The 24669-nt window shown below is 42.9% G+C and overlaps 3 protein-coding genes across 6 annotated transcripts; 1 reads left to right on the top strand and 2 right to left on the bottom strand.

The window, feature by feature from the left end:
* Positions 1 to 557: 557 nt before the first annotated feature.
* Positions 558 to 5430, bottom strand: cep57 (centrosomal protein 57). Its single transcript, XM_086164161.1, has 11 exons — positions 5203 to 5430; positions 4664 to 4823; positions 4106 to 4300; positions 3856 to 3977; positions 3401 to 3529; positions 2981 to 3058; positions 2711 to 2806; positions 2475 to 2537; positions 2161 to 2390; positions 1533 to 1677; positions 558 to 1442 (listed from the first exon to the last, which is right to left on the bottom strand). Exons 1-11 carry the CDS (start codon positions 5245 to 5247, stop codon positions 1275 to 1277), a joined length of 1431 nt encoding a protein of 476 aa, XP_086020287.1. The 5' UTR covers positions 5248 to 5430; the 3' UTR covers positions 558 to 1274.
* Positions 5431 to 5709: 279 nt separating this feature from the next.
* Positions 5710 to 12771, top strand: mre11a (MRE11 homolog A, double strand break repair nuclease). 3 transcript variants are annotated; one of them, XM_086164812.1, is made up of 20 exons: positions 5710 to 5752; positions 6138 to 6190; positions 6357 to 6489; positions 6618 to 6778; positions 6877 to 6964; positions 7427 to 7568; positions 7699 to 7813; positions 8346 to 8531; positions 8614 to 8785; positions 8880 to 8960; positions 9028 to 9154; positions 9627 to 9727; positions 9813 to 9983; positions 10057 to 10116; positions 10196 to 10367; positions 10466 to 10543; positions 11402 to 11466; positions 11554 to 11606; positions 11745 to 11835; positions 12417 to 12771. In XM_086164812.1, the coding sequence occupies exons 2-20, from the start codon at positions 6171 to 6173 to the stop codon at positions 12456 to 12458; spliced, it is 2058 nt and encodes a 685-aa protein (XP_086020938.1). In that variant the 5' UTR covers positions 5710 to 5752; positions 6138 to 6170; the 3' UTR covers positions 12459 to 12771. The 3 variants fall into 3 exon arrangements, with proteins under 3 accessions (XP_086020938.1, XP_086020939.1, XP_086020940.1); XM_086164813.1 differs by having other exon boundaries at positions 5728 to 5757; XM_086164814.1 differs by lacking the exon at positions 5710 to 5752 and having other exon boundaries at positions 5803 to 6190.
* A 178-nt stretch (positions 12772 to 12949) lies between these two features.
* Positions 12950 to 24349, bottom strand: tmprss4a (transmembrane serine protease 4a). 2 transcript variants are annotated; one of them, XM_086164816.1, is made up of 13 exons: positions 24132 to 24349; positions 18629 to 18677; positions 18313 to 18456; positions 17913 to 18065; positions 17694 to 17820; positions 16806 to 16925; positions 15329 to 15372; positions 15080 to 15242; positions 14819 to 14985; positions 14587 to 14682; positions 14359 to 14501; positions 14113 to 14265; positions 12950 to 14004 (listed from the first exon to the last, which is right to left on the bottom strand). In XM_086164816.1, the coding sequence occupies exons 3-13, from the start codon at positions 18422 to 18424 to the stop codon at positions 13993 to 13995; spliced, it is 1290 nt and encodes a 429-aa protein (XP_086020942.1). In that variant the 5' UTR covers positions 18425 to 18456; positions 18629 to 18677; positions 24132 to 24349; the 3' UTR covers positions 12950 to 13992. The 2 variants fall into 2 exon arrangements, with proteins under 2 accessions (XP_086020942.1, XP_086020941.1); XM_086164815.1 differs by lacking the exon at positions 24132 to 24349 and adding an exon at positions 21725 to 22071.
* Between the last annotated feature and the right edge of the window lie 320 nt (positions 24350 to 24669).

Consider the following 24669-nt stretch of genomic DNA (forward strand, 5'->3'; position numbering starts at 1 on the left):
GAAAATACATACATGTTATAGTTAAATGGGTTTTAACACCTATTCAGGTTTGCCGCATTCTATTTTCCTTTCACAACAGCAGTGTGCGCATTCAGGTTGTTAGAATAAAAAAAATCTGCCTTATTATAGATTGGCTTTTCATGAATGCATTTCCAGGGGATTTGACATTCATACCTTAATATCTTCGGATTAGGCTGCTGTTCGGTGTATTCTCAAGATTAATAGAGCGTCGGCGACAGGCGCATTTATTATTTATGAACCTAAGTAAAGCCAGAAATGGCACGCTGGATTAAAATATCATCCATAGCAAACCAGTCTAGTGTTAAAGTAACACAAAAGAGATTGCCGATTATCGCGGCTGCTTGGTTGATAGTGAAGGCCCGCCGGCGTTTCCCTGGTTTCTGTCTTGAAAGTGGGTCGTCCCTGACCCTGCAGCTACACAAACAAACAAAGGCGGAAGTGTGTTGTCGTGTCAGTACTTGTTTCCAACAACATCCCGGGTCCAGTCAGAGGTGGAGGTGGGCGGGAACCCCAACAAACACCGCTGTATCATTTACTTGCAACTGTTCTCATTTTAATAATCTGATTATTTCCATACAGCAAACACAGCCCGAAGGTTAAAAAGGGTTCAATGAAACAGTTTATTTAACCGTTTTACTTTTTGCTTTTCTCTTGACCTCTCAGATTCGAGGGAAGCCGCAGAGTTGTGATTACAAGAGGGTAAAATAAGTGGAGTCACGCGACACAAACAGATTCTTAGTCCAGGCTTTTAAGCGTGCGCAGTACAAAAGAAGCGTCTCACTGCAGTTGAACCTTTATCAATAGATTTGTCCAAAATAATTTCATGACTAAAATGTATTTTAGAAAAAAGGATTTAAATGTGCAGCAAGAAGAAGCCTCCTCTCGCTGCCTTTCTCTCCTACAGAAAGCACCGCCTGATTCACTTCCTTTTGACAGTCCGTGTAACGACGGGTCATTTATAAATAATAACTACCGAAATTCTCTAATTGTTCACTTAAAGATGACTGACGTTAGCACCCTCCGCTGGTGGGGAAGCCCCAGCAGCCGTGCGAAACAACCCGGCAGCGAAACCACTTCGACAAGACTCACATGAGTCACGTGACATGAGGATGACGGAGAGCTAACCAATCAAAGTCGATTGAGGACGATAAAAAACAAGTCTTGGGTCACAAGATAACACTTCTTTGAATAATAAATCCAAGGGTGTTCAAGTAGGAGACGCTCCCCCGGTGGATCAGGATCAGATCCGGCTTTCAGGACCGCAGCGAGGTCTGCAGCGCCTTCATCTCCCTCAGCAGTCGCAGGTTCCTCTTGCTCCTCTCCCCCGGTTTGAGGTTGACGGTTCGCGCAGGGCAGCCTCTGGTGGACGCCTCGCTCCTGCTCGGCCGCCTCGCGTGGGCTTCCTTCCTTATCTTCTTTATCTGGAGCGGACAAGCGCGGTCCAGGCAGTCATGAGCGGAGGCATCTCACTAACTGACTCAAAAAAAAACAAAACAAAAAAAGAAATCTACCTGTGTTTTGTGTTTGTAGAGTTTGCTGATTTGCTCGCCTTTCCTTTCCATTTTCAGAAGCAGCCTCTCTTGTTCCCTCTGAAGCTGTTTTCTCTCCTGCTGAGAAATACTGACCTCCAGTTGCCTTATCAGGTCATCCTGCTCCCTGCAAGACACGCAGGATGTGAAGTTTTTTCCTCTTAAAAATCTGTCTGACCGGGCGAAGGCAGGTGCATCTGGCTTCCGGCATTCCCATAGGCATTTTTAATTTAACTTGGAAAATATGTGGAAGTGGATAAAATAACATGATGAAAATCAAAGAGCTTGAAAAGGAAAACACGCACATCTGCCACCCAGTTAGGGATGGCTGCCGGATCCCAAAAAAAAGGTGACTAAGTAAGAGTTTTAAAAAAATCTGCACACCAAAAATGCTCCAAAAAGAAAAGATGGTTTATTTGACATAGAACACAAAACACACACATCTCCGCTAAGCATCTGAGGAAGAGCCTATGTTTTGCTCGAAACGTCATGAATGCGGGAATATGGTTTTTGTGTTTTATGTAAAACAAATCATCTTTTCTTTTTGGAGCATTTTTAGTGTGCGTTTTTTTTTCGTGCCGAAAATGTAACACACGCAATTGAAACTTACAAGCTCATTAGCCGGAGCTCCTCCTGCAGCGCCTGCAGAAGCTCGGACAGCTCCTCCCCGCTGGCGGACGAGGAGGACGAAGAGGAGATGTCCGAGTGTCTCCGGAGGCCACCGTCTGGCCGCGGCCGGTGGGAGAGGACGCGGTTGTTGCAGAGGTGCGGCTGATGTTGCTTCAGGAGAGACAAAACCGACTGGACGTTTGCTCTGACCGAGTGACTGCCGCCTACGGACTGAACATCAGGGAGGAAAAATTGAAAAGTGATCCAAAGTAAGTGAAGAGCGGCGGGAAATCTCAGATTCGTCTCGTTTCGTACCGTTCCGGTGACGAAGGGGACGTCTCTGAGGTTTAATCGGTAGTGTGGTTGTGTCGCAGATTTCTGCAAAAGTAACATAAAGACTCGTGATCCCGATGGAGACGTCCACATGCACGACACAGGATTGCCTTCACCTTCTCATTTTGTGTTTCCGTGAATTCACTGATGGTTTTGGAAAATGTACAATGTTTGCATTGGAAACCGACATTAAACTCTGAGCCTTCTGAGATCTTCACCTTTAGATCACACTTCTTTTCCCTGGACGGTGCGGTGGACGGCCGGGGTGACGCCGACTGGCCCAGGATCCTGCTGGCCTCCAAGCCAGACTGCAACTGAGGAGCGAAGGTGCAGTGACACACAAAGGCGAACACTTAAGTGGTAATATTTGTTGGATAAAGACAACGGGAAAAAGTTTATTTTTCTGTCTGCTTATAAATAAATGATTAAGATACCAGTAGTCACCTCTGTTAGAGAGCATAACCAAGACAAAAGTTTTGCTCACGTACCTGGTTGGCCTTATCCTGAACAAGCTTCCTCTGGTGCTCCTCTTCCTCAAGTTTCAACTCAAGCTGGTGAATCTTTGCCTGAAAAAGACACCTTTTCATATTTAATGTCATAAGCAGAACAAACATTTCCTGTGAAATGAAATTTACAACATTCTCTGGCATAGAAAGGAACCGTGACCGTTCAGAAAAAAACAGTAAAAAAAAAAAAAAAAAAAAAAAATTATAAATACTTTTTTTTAAAACAAATTTGTCACAATAGATGAGAGGAATTACTTTTCAACACAGATACACAATCTTTTTTATATTATCTTTGAACAACTGTTAATCATAATTATGGCATGGCTCCAGGATTTGTTTTTTTTTTTTTTTTTTTGCATTTTTTTTTTAATTACGGGCTATAATTCATGCCCAAGTATGTACCTCTGCTTGGTTCTGAGTGCGCGTGAGCCTGAGGTACTCCTGCTCCAGGCGCTCCAGCTTTTCCAAATGGGCATGCTCACCTGCGATGTCAGGTTGTTGACCAGCTGACCTGGCTGACTCCATGGAGGCCTGGGGGTGGGGGTAAAAAGCGAGATTAATAATTAATTTTATACTTTATGGTGGGGAAATTCCGTCTCTGCAATGAACCCATTAGTCGGGTGCCATCTATCAGCGCCATGGGACCAGTTATGGTTTCAGTGTCTTGCTAAACAACACTTTATCACACTAGAAGGAGCCGGGAATCAAACCGGTTGTTCGGTTTCCAAGACGATTGCTCTACCTCCTGCGTAACGCCGCCCCCATTTCCTCAAAAGCATGTAATTATTCCATCCGTATTAATTGTGTAAATGAACAGAACCCTCATCTGCCACAGAATGAAGGAACAGTGGGCTAACCTGCTGCTTGAGTAGATCTGTCCTTTCAGCCCTGGCGTTGCGCAGCATCCTCTTCATGTGGTCCAGCTGGCGTTCCAGCTTCACACAGCGAGACTCCGCAGCAGCGAGGTGGGTGATCAATACTGAAGCGGCCATCGCAGCATATGAAGAGACAGCAAATCAGGAAATTAGCATGATGTGAACGGTAACTGGAGAATGTGATAACGGTTGGATACGGCAGATCATATTATATCCCCATCCAGCATCTCACCTTGGTTGCAGTTGGACTGGCCGCCTGGCTTTCCCTCGCTGTCCGTTTGACTGGTTGAGGGTTTCTGCGTCATTCTGTCTCTCTGTGGATGCGACACACGTGCTCTCATAGCCTGCAGACTGACTTCTCCGTTCCCCTTTTCCAACTCCAACCTCCGGATCTTTTCTTGAAGGTTCTTCAGAGCGGATAGGATTGCTACACACACACGCATGCTCGTGAATTATACAAATATAACAAGCATGAGTTATAGCATTAGATTCAAATGTCATTAGAGCACATGTCTGAACATGAAACAAATAAAATCATGATTTTTAAATGCCATGAGAGGATAAGGCGATGCACTGCATAGATGTCAGTGCAGATGAGACATTAGGATAGCATAGCATCATGTTGCACACTCTGTTACCATGGAGCATTCAAACACTGCAATGCCTGAATAAATACTTTGAATGAGAAAAGACACACACACACACACACACACACACACACACACACACACACACACACACACACACACACGCGCGCGCGCGCGCGCGCGCAAAACACTAAAAAAGTTACCTGCACAGCTTGTCTCCGGTAGGGCCTTGCTGGATGATGGTGAGCGACAAGTTTTAGGGTTTCGATACACAAGTTTGTTTAAAAATGGATAATGAGCTGGATATTCCTTGTAAGATGGCAATGATAGGCTGTCAGCTCCAGTGGGTGGTGGTTGCAGCTCCTGCAGATGGCCAAATATATTATAAACTTCTCCATGTACTGTTTATCAGTACAAGCATAACACGATCGTTAGCTGTAAACAAGAGTTTTAGCACATAAATGTGACCACTGGAATGGGATTAAATTAATTAAAATTAATAACATTAATTGTCAAAATAATGACATGAAGTGAAACGCTTTAGCCAGATAAGTTAGCAGCAACTGTAACTAACTGTATTATATGTTGACAGTCAAGCTAACCCCGAGGCAACAATGGAAAGCTATGAAACAAAAATAAATACGTTGATAAATAATTATTATTCCCTTATTTCTATAAAGGTGTCAGCCTTTGATATTCCCTTCAAACTTGTATGTGATAAAGTGTAATCGAGCTAACAGACCTCCTCCTTCGCGGCATCAGCAGATGTTTTTGACTGCGTCTCCATCGAAGTACCACAAATTCACTCTCTCGTTGGTGTCAAACGAGATTGCAAATTCTAAATGTGCTCGATTTAGTTTAAGTCATTAAATTGAATAAAGCTATGCCGGGTTTGGCGGCATCTTCCGAGACTTTGTTCCCTCCTCTGAACCGAGCGACCACTGGTCGTGTGTTAAGAAAAAAAACAAAACACGATCCATGGTTTCAGACTGCTTTGTTTGTTATATATACCGTCTTATCCCGTATAGGCGGGGTTAAACTAAGCATCACCATACACGAGGAGCTACTTACTTCGGTGTGTCCTTGTAATAAAAACAAGCGCACAATTTTTCGTCACAGGAATTGTAGTTTTTATTACCTTGTGGACAATGTCCTTAAAGGCGCAATGGTTCGCATTAAAACTACAATAACCGTGATTCACATGGGGAGGGCGGGGAAAACGTTTGCAATACTTGCCGGGATATTTGTTGGCGAATTTAGTCCATAAATTCAAGCGCCGAGGGCACCTGCATGTAATGTACATTTATTAATTTATGAATTACAATTACAAATAATATGGTCATGTTACTGTGTACAGTTAAGTTTAACTCGTGTTTATGTTAGTCTTTTGGTTTGCTAAAAGCTCCCTCTCGTTGACTTCTAGCAGAAACGAAAGCTAGCGTCATGATTTGCTATCCTCACTAATAAACCGCTCCTATCCTGTTAGTAGATAAAAAGCTAATGTATCTCACCGTCCACTATAAAGTGTATTACTTTTGTTCTCGCTGACATATGTTTGGATTTATTTGCATGCATGGCAGACACGTTGTGCCTTGCCCCCGCCCCATCACACGCTATATCAGTGTCTGCACATCTTCCAAATGCAAACTTTTAAAAAGGTGTGTCACTGTTTTTCAGCAATAGCCCCGTGTCTCTTTTCCCCGCATCACCATGTCCATCGGTAACGATTTGTAAGTCTTTTGCAAGCCTTGTTCTTAAAGAAATCCCTGAACTGTTTTATGATTGACCCTAAAATATCACGAGTAATGTTAATATCAGGGTAATATGCTGTTTGGTCAATCCAAACGTGATGTAACTCGTATAATTCTCAGTATTTATAAAGTGTTTGCTGTCCAGGGAAGATGAGGATACCTTTAAGATCCTGATCGCCACAGATATTCATCTTGGTTATCTTGAAAAAGATGCCATCCGTGGGAATGACTCCTTTAACACATTAGAAGAAATCCTTGAATGTGCCAAGACAAATCAGGTATTGAGAGATTTGATGCAACAAGTACTATTAGACAAATGAATCTTTTCTCTTATGAATTTCAGAGATTGTCACAAATCAAAATTTTATTTATCTTGAGCATGCCGTCTGCTTTTCAAATATCCCAGGTAGATTTTATCCTGTTGGGGGGGGATTTGTTCCATGAGAACAAGCCAAGTCGACGGTGCCTCCATTCCTGCATCTCTATGCTGCGGAAATACTGCATGGGGGATTCGCCCATACATTTTGATATAATCAGCGACCAGACTGTTAATTTCAACACCACCCAGTGAGTACCTGCCTGCTAATGCACAAGTTTGCTTAACACTGCGTTCTTGTTGGATAAGATGTTTCTCAATGCTATAAATGATTTGTTGACGCGTTTAGGTTCCCGTGGGTCAATTACCAGGACGGGAATCTCAACATCTCAATCCCTGTATTCAGTATTCATGGCAACCATGATGACCCAACTGGGGTAGGTTATTTCGCACAACACGAGTGTAAGGCCAAAAGTATATTACTCTTTTCCACTGGTTTGCCTCAGAAGGGAGACAGATTCCATAAAAACATATGATTCCATTCAAAAATTAATACCCGCATCTCGATTATTATTCCTTTTTTTCATTTGAAACAAGAGTTTAAATTTATCTCAGTTCATTCAACATGCAGCCTTTTACTTTATCACGATTGCTTGATGGGGGTTATTAAAAAAAAAAATCTGTTTTAATGACATATGTGTTTACGAATATATATTTTTTTAGTATGAATGAAACCTCATGGTTTCATGAAATTGTAGATTCAGATTCAGATGAGTGTAGCAATAAAGATAATGCTTAATGAGATATTTCACTTTATAAAATAATTGCACACCAGAACATTTTACTTTTGTGGAAATGGCCATGCAGCTCATGGCTACTTTGTTTTATCCGTTTTCAAGGCTGAAGGTTTGTGTGCGCTGGATCTTCTCAGTGCCTCTGGTCTCGTAAATCACTTTGGACACTCCCAGTCGGTTGAGAGGATAGAAATCAGCCCCATCCTAATGCAAAAAGGAAAGACTAAACTCGCATTATATGGTCTTGGTAAGTACATCTGATTGAGGCTGGTTGATTCACCTATTGGGTAATTGTCTAAAAAGTCTTTTGCCAGGTTGATATTAAAAAGTTAAGCTTGTTTTTAGTGGCTCTTGCTTATACGTGTCTGCGTCTGCAGGTTCTATCCCAGATGAGCGTCTGTACAGGATGTTTCTCAACAACCAGGTGACGATGCTCCGTCCCAGAGAAGACCAAGATGAGTGGTTTAGCCTGTTCACCATTCACCAGAACAGGTGCAAACATTCATGACGGGATCTCAGCATTTTAAACTCAGCAAACTAATTCATCACATATACATGTAGATCAAATACTGTCAGCAGAGGATGAATATACCACACAAGGTCTGTGTTTACCGCAGCACATTGCATAGGAAGTAGCAAAGACTGAGCTTTACTCAAAAGCTGTTGACTTGAAACAAGATGGGTTCAGCAAAGCCTGACCATGAATGAAGTACGGACGTTTTAAGCTACGAAGGTAAATAACAGATAAGATCACAGATGACCTCTGTGATTATTTGAAATCGCAGGTGGACCCCACATCATGCTAACTGCAACAGGGGCTTTAAGCACTCTGTTCCCTCGTCGTGTGGGATGTGCCTGTCCTGCGGAACAAGATACAATGCTTGTTGAAATGCTTTCCAAATGTTGGGTGTTGAAAACATCAGGTGCCTAAATTTACGGAGTCAGAATGGAAGCCATTTTCAAACGGTCATTCCCCCCTGATTTTCAGTGTTTTTTTCTTTGTTTCTGTGTATATTCTTTCTAGGAGCAAGCACGGTCCCACAAACTACATTCCCGAGCAGTTCCTAGATGATTTCCTGGACCTGGTGGTTTGGGGTCACGAACATGAGTGTTTAATAAATCCGACCAAAAATGAACAGCAACTCTTCTACGTGTCGCAGCCTGGCAGCTCTGTCGCCACATCCCTGTCTCCCGGAGAAGCAACCAAGAAGTAAACAAGTCGCACGTAGACACACCACGCACTCCAAACCGATGGGCACAGAAGTCCCAGTTTCCTGTTTGTGTGTTTCCAGGCAGATCGGGCTGCTGATGGTGAAGGGTCGTCACATGAATATGAAGGCGATCCCACTGAAGACGGTGCGTCAGTTCTTTATCCAGGATGTGGTGCTGGCTGATTACGAAGACATGTTTATGGTGGACACACCCAACGTCACCAAGAAGGTGGAGAATTTATGCCACGCAAAGGTACACAAAGACTTATTGCGCAATTAACTACACAATGCCAGTCTTATGCGAGTAGTTGACACACATGATTATCCTTCTGTCACTTCCTTTGCAGGTCTGTGAAATGCTAGACCAAGCGGAGCGAGAACGTCTGGGCTGTCCACGCACTCCGGAAAAGCCCTTAATTCGCCTCAGGGTAGGAGAGGCCCATTGGAGTGTTGGGGCGCGACCGATGTGAATGTAATCACTGTCTCCCTGCTCAGGTGGACTACAGCGGGGGGTTCGAGACATTCAACACATCTCGTTTCAGTCAGAAGTTTGTGGACCGTGTCGCCAACCCGAAAGACCTCATTCACTTTCTCAGAAGTCGTGAGAAAAAAGAAAACAAAGGTGTGCTGCAGAAGGAACACTGACTGATACCCGCCATAGCAACTGAACCGCTACCTCACCTCATTCACGTGTCATGTCTTTTTTTTTTTTTTTATTCTACCCATTTTTGTTTATTTATTTTATTCTTGTCATTGCAATTGTCACTGTTTATATTGCCTTTTAGTTTTGGTGGACAATTTTCACCCTTACTGTCTTTTTTTTCCTCCATTTTTTTTTTCCCATTCTGTTGTTTATTCGTTGTCCATTCTTATCCTTGACGTTGTTGCTGTTGCTGTTCTCTGCTGTCTATTCATTTGCGGATGTTTTTTGCGATTTTCTAATTATCTCACTCTTTATATGTATATTCATATCTATTGACACTATACTGTTATGCTGCTATGACAAAAGAATTTTCCCTATGGGGATCACTAAAGTTTATCTTAACTTATCTTAATTGCTAATCTCTTCACACGTTCCCGTGTTTTGATTTTAGACGAAGTCACTGTTGATTATAGCAAGGTGCTAAGAACCACAGTAGCTGAGGGGCTGAGAGTGGAGGACCTGGTGAAGAAATACTTTGAGGCTGCAGAACAGGTACCGTGCCGGGATAATCTGTCGGTCCGCGCTCGGCCCTGTACGTCACACGTGTACCCCTGATGAATCATGCTTGTCTGCGCAGACCGTGCAGTTGTCTCTGCTGACAGAGCAGGGCATGGGGAGGGCCATCCAAGAGTTTGTCGACAAAGATGAGAAAGATGCAATCGGAGAGCTGATTTCTTACCAGCTTGAGAAAACGCAGCGGCACCTCCAGACCAGAGGAGTCAACTCAGAGCAGGACATAGACACGGAGGTTAGTGGAGGGGATCAGGCATGGAGCTGATGATGCAGAGGTCAGTTTAAGAGTTCACAATTGACTCTTTCAGGTCCGTCGATTCAGGGATTCTAAGAAGAACACTAATGAAGAAGAGAATGAAATCAGAGAGGTAAGAAAATAATAAATACACCGTCCTTAAGTCTTGCACGTGCCTCGGCGTCTGGCGTCATTTGCTCTCTCTTCATCAGGCAATCGACAGAGCCAAAACACTCCGCGGGACACGTGGAGGAGAACAAAATGACGCGGACCTAGTCGATGAGTTCCGTGACGTTACCATGTACTCTGACGATGAGACCATCCCGCCCCCTCAGCCCGGCAGAGGCAGAGGCAGAGGGAGCAGGGGTCGGGGCAGGGGAAGAGGTGAGAGATCGCAAACGTCAAATCAGCTGAGGTTGAGCCTGCGCTGCTTGGGCCCCCCAGTCCCGCTCACCTGTCGCCTACATAATCCCCTACCTCAGGCGCTGAACCCAAACCTACCGGACGGGGCCGGCAACAGAAAACCACGGCAACAGCCCAGCGAGGGAGCATAATGCAAGGTCGGACATCGTATGTTGGTCTTCATATCCGCGGACACAAACGGCGCAAATATATTTATTGGTTCCTGCGTGTTTTTCCCCACATACTGCAACACTGTGGGCCTGCACATAAAAGGAAATATCGAGCTAAAGAAAGAAAAAGTATGAAAAGCCATTCAATTTTTCTTTCTTAGTAACCATAAATAGGCCAAGCTACATTGGTGTCCCAATAGTTACCACAGAACAGTTGGGATAATGTTCTGTGCCTTGCATACACTACGTGGGAGAAAAAATAAAATGAAAATAAATAAAATAAAATAACCCAGGCCACATGTTAAATTTTGATCAGTCAGCTTATGAAATCGCAGGAGATGTATAAATACATTAATTAAAATATGTTACTGAATACATTAGTGTAAAATCAAGTAGACTAATGGACGTCAGGAATCAAGCTAGAAGGATCTACAAAACAACCTGATGGATTATATTCTTCCTTGTGGATTGCATCTTGTTTATGACTTAGAACAACACAATACACAGAGTTATAGTTTGTTTAACAAAAGCCATGCAAGTAAAGTAGGTGATAGCTTATGTGAAACCTTGACGTATTATTCATTCTCTTTATTTCAAGTTGTGAGTATAATGTTGTTTTAGACCAACATTGCCCAACATTTAGAAATCCCGATACTTGTAAGGAATCCAAGGGTAATATAGCAACGTCATCTTTGGTTTGGAGAATTTCAGGATATTTCACCGCAGGTCATTTTTCAGATTCACTATGGATGACATTGACATCCCTGCGATCCTCCAATCACCGTTGTCGTGTGTATACCCTCAATGATATCTTTCTTCTGTTCTTTCCTCTGTTCATGTCTTTAGCATTTCAAACTTCCACCCAGAGATCGTCCTGGTCTGCAGCAGCCAAGTCTTCTACAGCAGACGAAGTAACGCAAGCAGCCGCACAAGTTTAATCAGTTGGATGTGAACTTTTGCACCCTCCGACCTTGCATTGTCACTTCCTGTATCCACAGTTAACAATTGAAGACTCCGATGAAGAAATGATGACTACTCGACCAAGTCAGAGGTACGTCTCTGAAGAGCCTGCAGCAATAGTAGCATACGGACGGGAATATAAAGTAGCTCTCCCTATTCTTAGGGACTTAAAACACTTTTTTTTTTTTATCTCGTTTGTGAATATGGTTCTGCTTCCTGTTCAACACAGAGCTGCAGCCACCCAGTCATTCTCAAAGCACAGCTCTCAGAGCCAGAGGGCGTCAACCAGAGGAGTTCTGTTTGACAGCAGTGACGACGAGGTGAGAGTCCAGCAGTCAGTACTTCCTGTTGCCGACAAAGTGTTATCTTCGGTCATGAAGTACACGTCAGGCGGAGTTGCGGCGGTGTGTTCAAGCGGTGGCATGTTTTTAACACAAAGCCCTTGTCATGATAAGTGTTCTGGGTGTCACCGTCTCATGTGCCATCTTTATACAAGGAGATAAACCCGTTTGGATTCACGGTAATCATTGATTAGTGGCACAGAGTCTCATTCAAGCCACCGGGGGTGACGTTTAGCCATTAACATGATTGTCAAACCCTAAAGCCTGTCATACTCGACTACTCTTGTGATTGAACCATTATTTACTGAATGATTGGAACCCCGAGGCTTTATTTGTTCTTCAACAAAATGAAAAAAACATCTTATTTAAAGGATGTTATTTAATCCGGTGCCAGATAGCATCCCGAAACACCACCTAGTTTACCCGCGTGTCCTGCTGTCCATCAAAACCCGTCGGAAGATCAATCCGTTTATTTTACGCTGTGTGTGTATATTTCAGCCGACAATTAGACTTTTCCTTGATTGACTGATTGGTGGGTTTGTCTGTTTTTCTGTGTGCAGGACGATCCGTTTAAAGAGCCCAGCCATCGCGGCAAAAGATAACCCACAGCGTTCCCTAAAAAGTGACTTTATCATTGTCTTAACTGTTTCTAATTAATCACTGTTTTACATAATAAACTCTGCTCTGAAGGACAAGGCGAGAAGAAGATAGGGAGTGGGTAAGGTGGCCGCTTTCTTAGGGAATACTTATACATATGTCATGTAGCCCTGTGGTTTAGCCAAAAACAAGAAGTCCAAAATGGTGGAACTCTGTTGACGATCAACATCAACCCTGTTTGATTTCACGGGCGTCTCGGATTTCACGCGGAATGTTCTGATATTCAGAAATTAAAATTGTTTTTTCTATACACTCAAACACTCACGACTGTTTCTTTTTATTTGTTTGTTTGTTTTGAAATACCCAAAGTTGTGAGTTCACAAAACACCAACACACACACACACACAGTGATTTGCCAGATGATGTCAACAACCTATTGTTTGGTGAAGTTGTAGTAAATATGTATTTTGTCCAATAACACTGCCACTGTACTCTGTTTATAGAACAGTATCTTTTAATATCCACATCATATGTACAAATATATAAAACCCTATGAAAGTGTTCCATATGTACATTCAAATGTTAGCCACCAGGACCAGACTGCATAAAACAATTTCAAAGTATCAAACAATATACAAACACAATTACCCTTTTATTTTGTCGTGAAACACTAATTTCTGGTCCAGTTGTCACATCGCTACCTGAAACAAAGACACTGCACGCTAAAATCACAAGTAATCACACACCTTCGCACATATTTAAATATTCAGACACAACTGCAAAATCAAAACCGGCAACTTAAATATACTTTCACCGAAAGTCTCTCGTACAGTATTACAGTGACAGCTATTTTTGTGTTTGGTTGCATTATCAGACCAAACATACAGTAATGTCAAGTACTTTTCACATAAAGTGCTTCTGTCAGTTATCCTGTTTCATACACAACGTGCGTGGAATGTGTGCATTTAATTTGGAAACATCATCAAGGAATTAAAATCCCGAGACCACAGAAACACCAACATCTAAAATGACAATATCTGACCGCGGTTTACTCAAGTAATATTTCTTGTATTCTATATAAAGTTTCCTGACTTCTTCACACCTATAGTTCATTCAACAATCCAAAGAGTTGTGTCTGCTTGGTGGTTAAAATCCCAAATATTGCAGAAATTTGTGAAATAGTTTCATTCTTGTTACCTGTTACCCTCATGTCAGTGCCAGTGATCAAATTATTGAACCCTTTTCAAAATGTTATGAAACAGTTATTGCCTTGATAATTGTGTCTTGAAGGTTTCAGACTGCCCAGCAGCAGATACCATAAATACAATTGTTCCCTGAGACAACGGCCTGAAATGGCAGAAATACAAGATAAGTGTGTGTGTGTGTGTCAATGGTTATAGCTGTTTGTTCATTTTTCCACCCAAGAGATTTTCTCCTGCTTCCAGCCACCGTTTGACCTCTTTGACCAGAAGCTTCCTCTTAGTTTTAAGAGTCCGTCAACTTCATCCTTGCGGTGACTGATGTTCACGCCCGATGACCTCAGGGGTTTTTCTGGACAACATCAAGCAAGGTGAGTAGAATTGTCAGTGCAATTCAATTCAAAATAGTTCACGTTTTCAGGAAGCGTGTGAGAACTTGTCGGTTTTAGTTGAACCCTACCTCGACAACCGTGTGAATCCAGTTGAGCATCTCTTCCACGTTGCAGTACACACCCGGCCGTCTTTCCCTGGCACAGCCGACCCCCCAGCTTACCACTCCGACAAGATACCAACTCGAGGAAGTTAAGTGCACCAATGGACCCCCGCTATCCCCCTGTCGTTCGTGACAAACCGTTTTGAATATACGAGCAGATAATACCGGACAAGTAGCGAAGAACATTTTTTCGAGTTAGCTGCGGTTGACTACCTGGCAGGCATCCACTTTCCCCTCCAGGAATCCGGCACAGAGCATCCTTTCAGTTATGGCACTGCCATACACAGCGGGACTTGAACATTTGGCCTTTTCTATCAGCGGGATATTTGCCTTTTGAAGAACCGGGGACACGTTTCCTGTCGGGAAAACAGAGTCAGTACACAGTCGATCTGCAAGTTTTTTTTTTTTTTTACGTATGTGCGCCATGTAATATTCGCTCACCGTTTTCCTCCAGGTACCCCCAGCCGGTCACGGTCACGGGAGCAGTCGGAGAAAGGCCGAAGGCTTTCGGAGGTAAGCACACCGGCTTACGGCTGACTGAAATACAAGGACAGCAGACGGTTATTATTATCACCTTGCAGTTTCTGTTTCATATCTAATATTCCTATCACAAGAGCACACTTAAGTGAGGCAGGTACTATCTGTATGTGTTTTGAACAAGTTTGTCAGCTACCTCCCACTTCAATGGGCCGGCGTAGTCTCATCAGCGCTACGTCGTAGTCATTGCGGGCGGGGTCGTAGTCCCCGTTTACAATGATCCTGTCCACCGGGGAACCTCCCAGGGTGCCCATGTAGGTCTTGCCAGACACCACCCTCCATCGACTCAGCTCCTTCTTACTCCTGCAAAGCCCGAGAGGACGAGGGAATGAGATATTCATAAATGTAAAAAATCCAATAAAATAAAAGGACAGGCGTAGGGCGAAACTCTTCTGACCCGCTGAAGCAGTGGGCAGCGGTGACAACCCAGCGAGGCGACACCAGCGAGCCTCCGCACGTGTGTTGTCCGCCTTGCTGTAGGCTGACCTGCCACGGCCAGTCCTCAATGACAGCATCTGTGCCGCCCACAACGCGGTCCTGAGAGCCAACCTGGCCACAATCTGCCAACGAAAGGAATCAGGAATCAGCTCAAAGGCTGTAGACTGCAGGCTGGCCTCGGCCGCTTTACTGTAGTAGAGAAAATCACCTGAGCAGGACAAGGAAACCACAGATCCTGATCTGCACGCAGTACTGTTGGAGAGGGAGAACATCCTTTTTATATCAAAAACCAAGTAAAATCAACCACACAGATGTAGACGGACAAAACTCACAGAGAAATGTACATTCAACCTCCATACTGAAGTTAGGTTTTACTGCTGAAAGAGCGAAAGACTCCTATTCACATAATGTGAAGGAAGTTCAATAAACTTTTGTTTCCAAAAAACTTCAGTTTGAGTGAGGAAAGAAGAAAGGGGTTCGATCATGAGGGGGCAGGAGGTCCTTAAGTTAAATCAGAATTGCATGTTTTCCTCGTGTCTGCATCGATTCTCCACTTTCCACAGATACATGAGGTTCATTGGAGACCTTAAACTGCCCATAATGTGTGACGCCGTGCCGAACATTCCTGATTTGAGTCCTAGCTCCTTCTAGCCCAGGGGTCGGCAAGCCTTAACACCCAAAGAGCCATTTGGACCCGGTTTCCTCGGAAAAGAAAACACTGGGAGCCGCAATTACTTTTTTTACGTCTAAAATAAAGGTACCACTGTATATATTGCTTTTTATTACCTTTACACTTTGTATAAACAAGTGTGTAGTGTGTTGCTTCTGAAATTCACAAAGTATTACAGAGAAAATTAAATTTTATTTATGTAATGAACTCATTTTGAGCTTTGGGTTTTCAGAGCGTGTAGCGGAGCCTTGACCTGAATTTTAAAAATAAATCGGGAAAAAAATCACTGTGTCAGTAAACAGTAAGAAATAAATATATGCAAAATATCTTCATAAATATTTATTTTACCTGGTTTATGGGACTTCTGCTCCTGAACTTCTGCGCACAGCATCTGCTAATCGTGACTTTACCGCCTGTCGGGTTTACCAGCTTCCGCAAGTGTGACGTTATTTTAAGCGACGAAAAATAATGAATATAATTTTATTTAATATTTCAAGATCACAATAATCTTCCAACTTTAAATTTTAAAAAAAGGAATTAACACAAGTGAAATACACTTTAATTTAATATTTAAAGTTTATTTTCCCAAGCCACTTGGAGCCGCAGTGTAAAGATGAAAGAGCCCGACCCCTGGTCTAGCCTGTCTAAGTATTGTCGAGCAAGACACTGAACCCCTAACTGCTCCCTCGTGCAGCTGCCTTCTGCTCATGGTTCATCCATGATGGGCGACTTCTTGTCGATGGGCTAAATGCAGAGGTCAAATTTCTCTCATGTTGCGCTCGGAGTATAAGTGATTCTGACAATAAAGGTGTTTCTATATTCTAAATAATGAATGAATTGATTCAAAGGTGACGTCTTTTGTTTGCCGCAAACCATGAAATCACGTGATCGCGCAGCACCGAACAGCAAACCTCCACAGATCGATTCGATTTTTAGTGCGTGTCGAACTCGCCGCAACGCATCGTCCGAAAAGGTACGGCGGGGTCTCATCGGTTTGCGATGTCAGCGTCCTCACCGGTCGGTGGTCGCCTGATGGACGGGCGTGGTGGCACTGGCGGCCCCGACGGCTGCGAACGGCCTGGTTTTCAGGGAGGACGTCAAGGTTTTTACCGGGATGTTGGTGCTCTTAGGTTTGCTGTTCAGAAAAAAAAACAGGGTTGTACGTTAGAACTGATCTTTACATTTGATTTCTACACCGGGGTGTCAAATCCATTTTGGTCAATTACGGCCTAATTTGGCCTCGAAGTAACCTTAAGTCCAAATTTTTCCTTTGTTTTAGTGTAAAGGAGTACAGGTAAATTATAACAATCATGAAATGTAATGAACTGTTTCTTTAAAAAAATACATGACGAACAACTTGAGATTCATTAAGAAAAGTAAGCGCAATGTCAACGACACGATGCCTCACTTCTGTCTTTTCAGTTCTCCGTGCACTTTGTTTTATTTTTCGCCATGGCAAGTTTTATCGTGACACCGAAACTTGCTGCATCGACACCAATTATGCAGGTTCCTTATTAACCTCAACAAACAAATAAGAAGCGATCCATTTTTCTGAGAAAGCTCTACACTTGATGTCCACTTTGCTCTTTTTTGACACCTATTTCTTGCTCATGAGGCCAACGGAAAAGCAGGTACATTTCTAACAAAAAGTAAAAATGCTATTTACAGTCACATAGTGTTGTGCCATGTTGCTAACACTGACTCAAACACTGCGTCCTTCGCAGACATTCGGAACTGCATTTTTATTTGAAAAAAAGAAGTTTTTGATTTTTATGTATTTTTTTCAAATTGTAGATTTATTCCACGGGCTGGATTGGACCCCCTGGCGGGCCGAAACTGTCCCGCGGGCCGTACGTTTGACACCCCTGGTCTAAATAAACCTATGCGGTGAACGCAGACTCACTTTGTGTATCCCAATTGTTTACATGCTGTCAACGTGTGCTGATTGGTCCAGTCTTCGCTGCACACCGTCCTCCATCCCGGGCCGGCGCTGTAGACCTGCAGGACTCTCCGATTCGATACGAGGCGCACTTAATGCAGGAATGGAAAGAAACAGTGAGTCTCTATCCTCTTTTCTCTTGTTTTGTCGTGTCATGACCTGGAGGCGTGGCTCCTGATTTACCCGGGAAGGTCGTGTTGACTGAAAAACTGGACAAACACGTTTTTTCATCCTCCCCGCCGGTGCAATCGTTTTTCCCGTCGCAGGCTTGGTCGATGGGGATGAACTTAAACGAACGGGTGCAGAAGAAGTATTTGCTGTCGATCAGCTGCTTAACTGGAGATGGGAGTGACATTTGGAGATGAGGGAGAAGCACAGAGTCGAATCATATTTCATTTAAATTATTTCATTATTGCCATTTTTGACATCATGGCCGGGGGACTTGAGATGAAAAAAAGCCTCTTTGGCTAATTCTGGCTTTTTTACTCACGTTGTATTCATGTGTTTTATGAAATTCCATTGTCCCCTTTTGAAATAAACTAATTTAATAATTGAAAAATTGATATAAGCGGTGGCTACTCACTGAAAAAGGCGGCGGTGGCCAGTATTCCCAGCAGCACCACCACGGTCAGGACTGTCAGCAAGATTTTCTTCGTCTTGGACGTCTTGTCTTTCTGTGTCCTTTGGGCCGTCATGGGCCTTCTTCGGCGGCCGGGCCGGGGAACCACTTTCGAGGGGGAAAGCAAAAGGAAGTGGGAAGAGCAGAATTATATGCAAATGAAAGAACCGTTGGAGTGAGAGTCATAGATAATGAAACACAGCGGTTTAAGAATAACATGTACCACTAGGAAATAATGAACTTGGTATGATATCAAGTAACATAGCGCAGAACAACTCACCTGCCTGAGGGTTCAATGGGCTATTGCTATCTTCAGGCAGCTGGGCGATCTGAGGATGGAATAAGAGATGCATGAGATGAGACTGCCGCTAGTGTCAGCATTGTGGGAAAAGGAATATAACAACATTAATCAGCAACAGGAAAGACAATTAAATTTTGGAAAATGAGTAAGCTAGTAAGGCTTTGCAGATATGTATTTCTATTCATTTGGCAGTGGAAAATGGCCAAAAATAAGAGTGCAAAATATACACCTTAGTAGTGCTCAGAGGTGGAGACGCAAAGCTATTGTCAGTGGATGTTTAACAGCTTGTGGGCGACGAGTTGTCACGTAACACCCCACGCGTCTTCCTGCAAGGGACCCCCCTCCCCCCGTGCCTTTCGTGCTGCGGGCGATTCTCATCAGCCACATAAGTAACCCGTCTGTGCGCCGCGCCACGATAAGTGACAAATGCGCAGATGGGCCAGGTGTAGTGTGGCAGACCCGCAGATTTCACCCGTCCAGATGCAACCGATATTGTAAAGATGTGACAAACGATCGCCGCCCTTTAATCTGCTACGACGCCCACGTCGGCGGAGTAACCTTGGGCGAGGTGTCACATGAGTCCTAATTGCGTGGTTGCGTTGAGTACATTTCACGTATATCGCATATTACATAAGGATAGGTATTGTGCTTTTTGTTCTGAAACAGGGTCAAGCTCCTCTGAATCAGCGCCATCCCAAATTTGAAATAGTTGGGTCCCTTTATATAAGAACAGAGCATTGTGTTATTTGCCCTTTTTTTATCTTTTGAAAAATGGAAAGCCTCAGAGAGAGCAATTTGGAACCAGTCACCTTTTAACTGCCCTGCCATAAAGAGACATATGTCATTTTACTGCCTTTTCTTGCTTGTTAAATATTAATTTTTTTACAATGAGGCTGTGCGGAATAATACATTTCCGTAGTAGCCTGCATTGGCCGGTGAATTTACCGAGATATATTTTGTTATCTAACTTTAAATTCTTTTTCTTCTTTTTCCTTTTTTTTGCTTGTGCGATATAGCATTTTCATGCTGTGAAGATATAAGTCTTGTGGCGACAAAATACTCACGGGAAAGACACAATAAAAGAGCGGGAACAGTGTACTCTCCTGCTCAGCCAAGGATTTCTATCTTTATTCTCAGATCTCTCTCAGGCCCCTATACATTCCAGGAATTACATTGTTTGCATTTTGAACATTGATATTTCATTTTGATGAAATCATATTAAAAAAAATAAAATAAATAAAAAAAAAAAAAAATATATATATATATATATATTTATTTATTTATTTATTTGTTTGTTTGTTTGTTTGTTTGTTTGTCCCCTTTTCTGACTCATAGTGAATGAAGCTTTTCATTATCAAGATCAAGATATGCACCACTACTGTATATGAATTATCTGAGATCTACAATTGGACCACATGATCTCTGTTCTTTCTTCTTTTGAAGCAGTTTTTGTTGCTGGACATAAATACCGTGTTCAAATAAATATTTTAAACACTGGAAAGTTGGCCTGGTTTCCCATAAAGACGACCGAACTGCACCGGTTAAGTCAGAATGGTGAAATAGGCGAATAAATAGATGATAATCCATCGAGGTTAATTTGATTTGTTTTGAATAAAAAAGCTTGGCTGACGCAGGTGTTTATGTCAAATCTCTGCTTTCTCTCTCAGTATCTGCACAAACAGCTCTGCGGTGATAAAGTCATAAATACTATCCCGTTGAAAGTTCAGGTGAGCCGGCAGCTGATCGGCCACGGCTGAGGATGGCAGCGGAAGGGCTACTATAGTTACAAAGCGATTGTTTCCATGTTTGCTTCGGTTCCCCCTTTGCTTCTTTACTGCATCACAAAGTTTGATTTACATGAACGGACACGTTTATTTACAAGTCTGCTGTCATGTCTGCGGATGCATTGCATTCGTCTTTCGAGTGCAATAAGGGAGACAGTGGAGTTAAATTCACTTTTTTATTATCACTTTATTATCATCTCAGCTACGGACACCAAACCCTGGAGAAACACCGATTAAAACGACGGCGGCGTTTCACACTGCGTGTCACCGGGTCAACAGATTTTGACGCGAGTCAAGCTAGTTATGACAGCAGTGACACATCACGCACCGAAACCAGGGGAACAGGAAAGGGGGGAATGGAAGTCACTTTGCAGAGAGTATTCAGGATTATTTCTAGGACCTTTTGCCAGATTCGGAAGGATTCTGTGCGTTTTTAAAAAGAATACAAAACCACGTTGTCCGCCATCCTCAAGAATCGAATGCTTCAATATTATTACGGAAGTGAGCGATATATCTCCACTGGAAAACAACAAGTTGCACTAAGCGCCACAGGTGCCGTCATCCTTATTCGTGTCTCTTTTTTTTTTTCTTTCCAATCAGACTTATCTTCCACTATGGTGGACTTCAAACTGTTGGCCGGCTTTACTGGGACAAGCGCAGCGCAGGGGGAAAAAAAACAAAACAAAACGGGTAACTGGGTCGTCCAGAGACGGCCCGAATAGATAAAAGCCTCAAGAAAAAAAACCTTTTGTCCGAGCCAGGCGTTCGCGTTTCTTCTTTCCACCTTTTTTCGGATTGAGTTCCTCTTAAGCGGTGCAGTAGGTTTAAGATACTTGGAGTCATTTCCAGATAATGAGCGGCATTTACACAAATCTGGACACGAGCGATTAGTTAACGGTTAACACACACAGATACACTTGCGTCTAACGTGGTAGATGTTACATACGAACACACATACGCAAATTTTATTCGACAAGGTGATTTTCTAGTTCGACGCCACAGGAGAATTGTTATTTTTACACAAACAAAAAAGAAAAGCGGCCCATAAAATCCACACGCTCCCAAATCTCTGAGCCGAATCAAACGTACGCTTTTATTTTTTTCAAGCAAGACCGCCGTCGGAATCCAGCGCTTGCCGTTGACTCTCCCGAAACCGGGTGAGCACGTGCAAGCGAACGTAACCCCCAAAAGCGCTGAGATATTTTTTTAAAAACGGTTAAGTCTACCAGATCCGGGATACTCGGCGGACATCCGGGAGAGGTGGCGACCCAATTTGTCCATCTCCACTCACCTGCATGATGCAGTTGTCCTTCTCGGTCGGAGCCAGGAACGCCTCATTCGACCCCGAGCAGAGCGAGCGCTGCCCTCCCTCCCTCCCGAGAGGTGGGAATCTCCAGAATCTCGCAGTAAACCACGTCCTCTCTCCTCTTCCTCTTTACGCCAGTGACCCCCAATTCGCAAAACCTGGTGCGATTTAATTCCTCTCACGCTTTCTACAACCCTCCCTCAACTTTTTTTTTTTTTCTATTGGAATGTAACCGAATCCACGTTGAAGGGTGTCTTTCCAGGAGATCTATTAGTCCCGGAGGCTTCGCTGGAGACTGCCGGCGTGTCGCATTGAGTTTCAGCCCTCCACAGATTTGGAAAGACCTGTTTCTGAAAGGCCGTTGCCCCCGCTGACAAAACAAAAACCAAACTATTCCAAAGTAACCCGACACCTGAATCCTCTTCTCTGCACTCTGTCTTTTCCCGACTGCAAGCCTTTAGTCCCTCCCCTTGCTCGCTCACCGATTCTCACCTGGATATGAGAAAGCGATTGCTCCTCATTGCGTTCGGTGCGCCTTTTTTAGGCTCGTTTTAGACGCACAACCACAAAAAAATCCGTGCGAGGAACTTCGACGTGGCCCGCATGTTTCTTTCTCTCTCCCCTTTTAGCGAGCTAGCAGGGGGTTATGAGTGCTTGCGCTAACCTGCCCCGACGCAAAGGTGTGTTTTCTCGCCTGCGTTGTTTTGACACAAATGGAGACGAGCGCCTTGACGTCAAACCGTGATTCAAAGCTCGCGTGAACGCCGGTATTTTCGGAGAAAGTGCTCGTCGGGAGAAAATGACGAAAAGTAATATCAGTTTAAGTACTTTGGGTTTTTATAAAGTTTAAGTATTCATCTGTTAAGGGGAATAAGGAGGGAAGGAGGACCTCTTGACCGGAACAATATTGCACCACCCTCAGTGGGTCACGTGATCAAATTCCGTTCATACATGGTTATTTTAGCATTTTATTCTCTTTTTTTTTAATCTTTTATGTTTCCAGCGGTTTTCCCGTCACCTACATCATTTAATCTCTTCAATTTCAAGTCCGGGGTGTTTGAAATGGTCAAATGTCGTCGGGGAACGTACTCCGCCTTCGCGTTTTCCGTTTTTCAGCAATGTTTATGCGTCGCAAGAATTCCAAACTGCCATCCAGAAAAGAAATAATCCGAAATGGAGTATTTTTACCACCCTAACAATTCATGACCATGTCGGGTGTGGAAATGCAGCTCCCACTTTCAGCCCATGCAACATTTTTCCGTTAATATCTCGGTAATGACCAGCATCACTTGGTTTTACTTTCGACACAGAGGTTTTAATTCCTCTGTCCTCCATTCCTGATTGGGTTTCCCTCAATTTAAACCTCCACCAATGAATTTGCAACACCTCCAAATCACCGCTTCTTTCCGTACATCTGTGCCGACAGTACGTCAACTCCAGCTCTCTGACGATAAGCTCGTTCATCGCTTTGCCGCTCAAAGTTTTATTTGACGCCGAAGGTGAACTCGGGTGAATGTTTGAGGAAGTTCTGCACAAAAGAAAGATCCACTGTCATAAACAGGAGTTTGATGCTGATTATATCCATTGCACCGAGTTCTATCTCGCAAACCTGGTTAATGTTGAACTAACATGCAGTCTGAAGCAGACAGGCAATAAATAAGTAGATGTAGACTGATATAATTACGCTTGAAGCATATTGTTGTTCACTTTCCGGTCACAAACTTTAACCCCTTTAAATCCTCAACTAACATCTGGCAAAATGACTCCAGGCGTATGTCTTTGTTTTACCCCGGCTGAACTAAATTAAAAGTGAATTATTCATCTGCAAATGTCTACGAAGTAGACTTTCTGAAGAGCATTAAGACTTTGGGACAAAACCTTTAAAAAAAATAATTTTTGTGATTTTTTTTTTTTTTTTGTGTGTGTGTGGGGGGGTTAACTATAATTCAATTTTAATTATAATTCTGTTATATCATATACTGTTATAATACAACAACAACATCTGTGCAACCCCAGACTGAAATATAACATGTATGATATAGATATATTAGAATATTGAATAAAATTGACTTTGTGTCCTTTCACCGTTAAATCAATCTGTGCAAAATTAAATACATAAATAAATAAACTAATTAAAATTAATTTGAAAGATTGAACTTTGTTGGATGGAAAGAGCTTAGGCAGAGTGATAAGGCAAGAGCACCGATAAGGACGGCTGTAATGATTTTAATAGCAGAAAAGTTTCTTAGTAACAGACCAAAGTTTGACTCATAGTCAGCCAACCTCATCACACCACCCACAATGATATCCACCCCTGGTAAAAAGAGCTTAGATAAATATAAACCACTAGGTGATGTTAAAAAAGATAGGAAAAAGTGAGAAAAACAATTACCCTTATCCTTCAGTGTCGGTGTTTCTTGGTTAAGTCATCGGAAGCGACGAAGAAGATCTTTGTCAGGTCAACATCGGATGATTTGATGGTTGCTGAGTGAGCGAGTGGAGAAAAGTTCTCAAATGTTTTAGGTCTCTTGCTCCAGAGGAACCTCCTTCATTGTTACTTCATTCCTCTTCTCTGCTTGGTCCTCCCATGGCACATAATCTCTCTCTCCTTGTTTTTCCCTGAAGCACACACACACTACTATTTAAAAAAGAAAAAAAAAAAAAGCACAGCAATACCTTCATCTTTGTAACCTGTGTTGAAATCCGAACATTTCCTGAACAAACCAAAATGGGTACAAGGTGAAGTCTGCGCACGAACCAGTTAATGATTAAAACTCTCACATTTTTGTTTTCTTAGGAGTTTGAATTTCTCTGTCCCGTCTGTCAATATGATAATTCAAAATAAAATCACATTGTATTTTTGTTCCATGTTTTCAAATTGTATTTTTTATTAGAAAAAAATCTAAAAATAGGTTTAAAAAAAGACCATA

The sequence above is a fragment of the Fistularia commersonii genome, chromosome 18, assembly GCF_037954325.1.
Source record: "Fistularia commersonii isolate RoL2024-O1a breed Wild chromosome 18, RoL_Fcom_v1.0, whole genome shotgun sequence".
In the NCBI taxonomy this organism is placed as follows: Eukaryota; Metazoa; Chordata; class Actinopteri; order Syngnathiformes; family Fistulariidae; genus Fistularia; species Fistularia commersonii.

Excerpts from the sequence above, each read along its gene's own strand:
- cep57 (XM_086164161.1), bottom strand. The coding sequence starts at position 5,247 with ATGGAGACGCAGTCAAAAACATCTGCTGATGCCGCGAAGGAGGAG. Across the intron at positions 4,301-4,663 it reads ACCGGAGACAAGCTGTGCAG|CAATCCTATCCGCTCTGAAG; the intron begins GTAACTTTTTTA and ends GTGTGTGTGTAG. Across the intron at positions 2,807-2,980 it reads TTCAGGATAAGGCCAACCAG|TTGCAGTCTGGCTTGGAGGC; the intron begins GTACGTGAGCAA and ends TTCGCTCCTCAG.
- mre11a (XM_086164812.1), top strand. The coding sequence starts at position 6,171 with ATGTCCATCGGTAACGATTT. Across the intron at positions 6,191-6,356 it reads ATGTCCATCGGTAACGATTT|GGAAGATGAGGATACCTTTA; the intron begins GTAAGTCTTTTG and ends TTTGCTGTCCAG. Across the intron at positions 11,836-12,416 it reads TTGACAGCAGTGACGACGAG|GACGATCCGTTTAAAGAGCC; the intron begins GTGAGAGTCCAG and ends TTCTGTGTGCAG.
- tmprss4a (XM_086164815.1), bottom strand. Across the intron at positions 16,926-17,693 it reads AAACAATTGGGATACACAAA|CAAACCTAAGAGCACCAACA; the intron begins GTGAGTCTGCGT and ends TTTTCTGAACAG. Across the intron at positions 14,986-15,079 it reads GCTGCCCACTGCTTCAGCGG|GAGTAAGAAGGAGCTGAGTC; the intron begins GTCAGAAGAGTT and ends CGGGCTTTGCAG.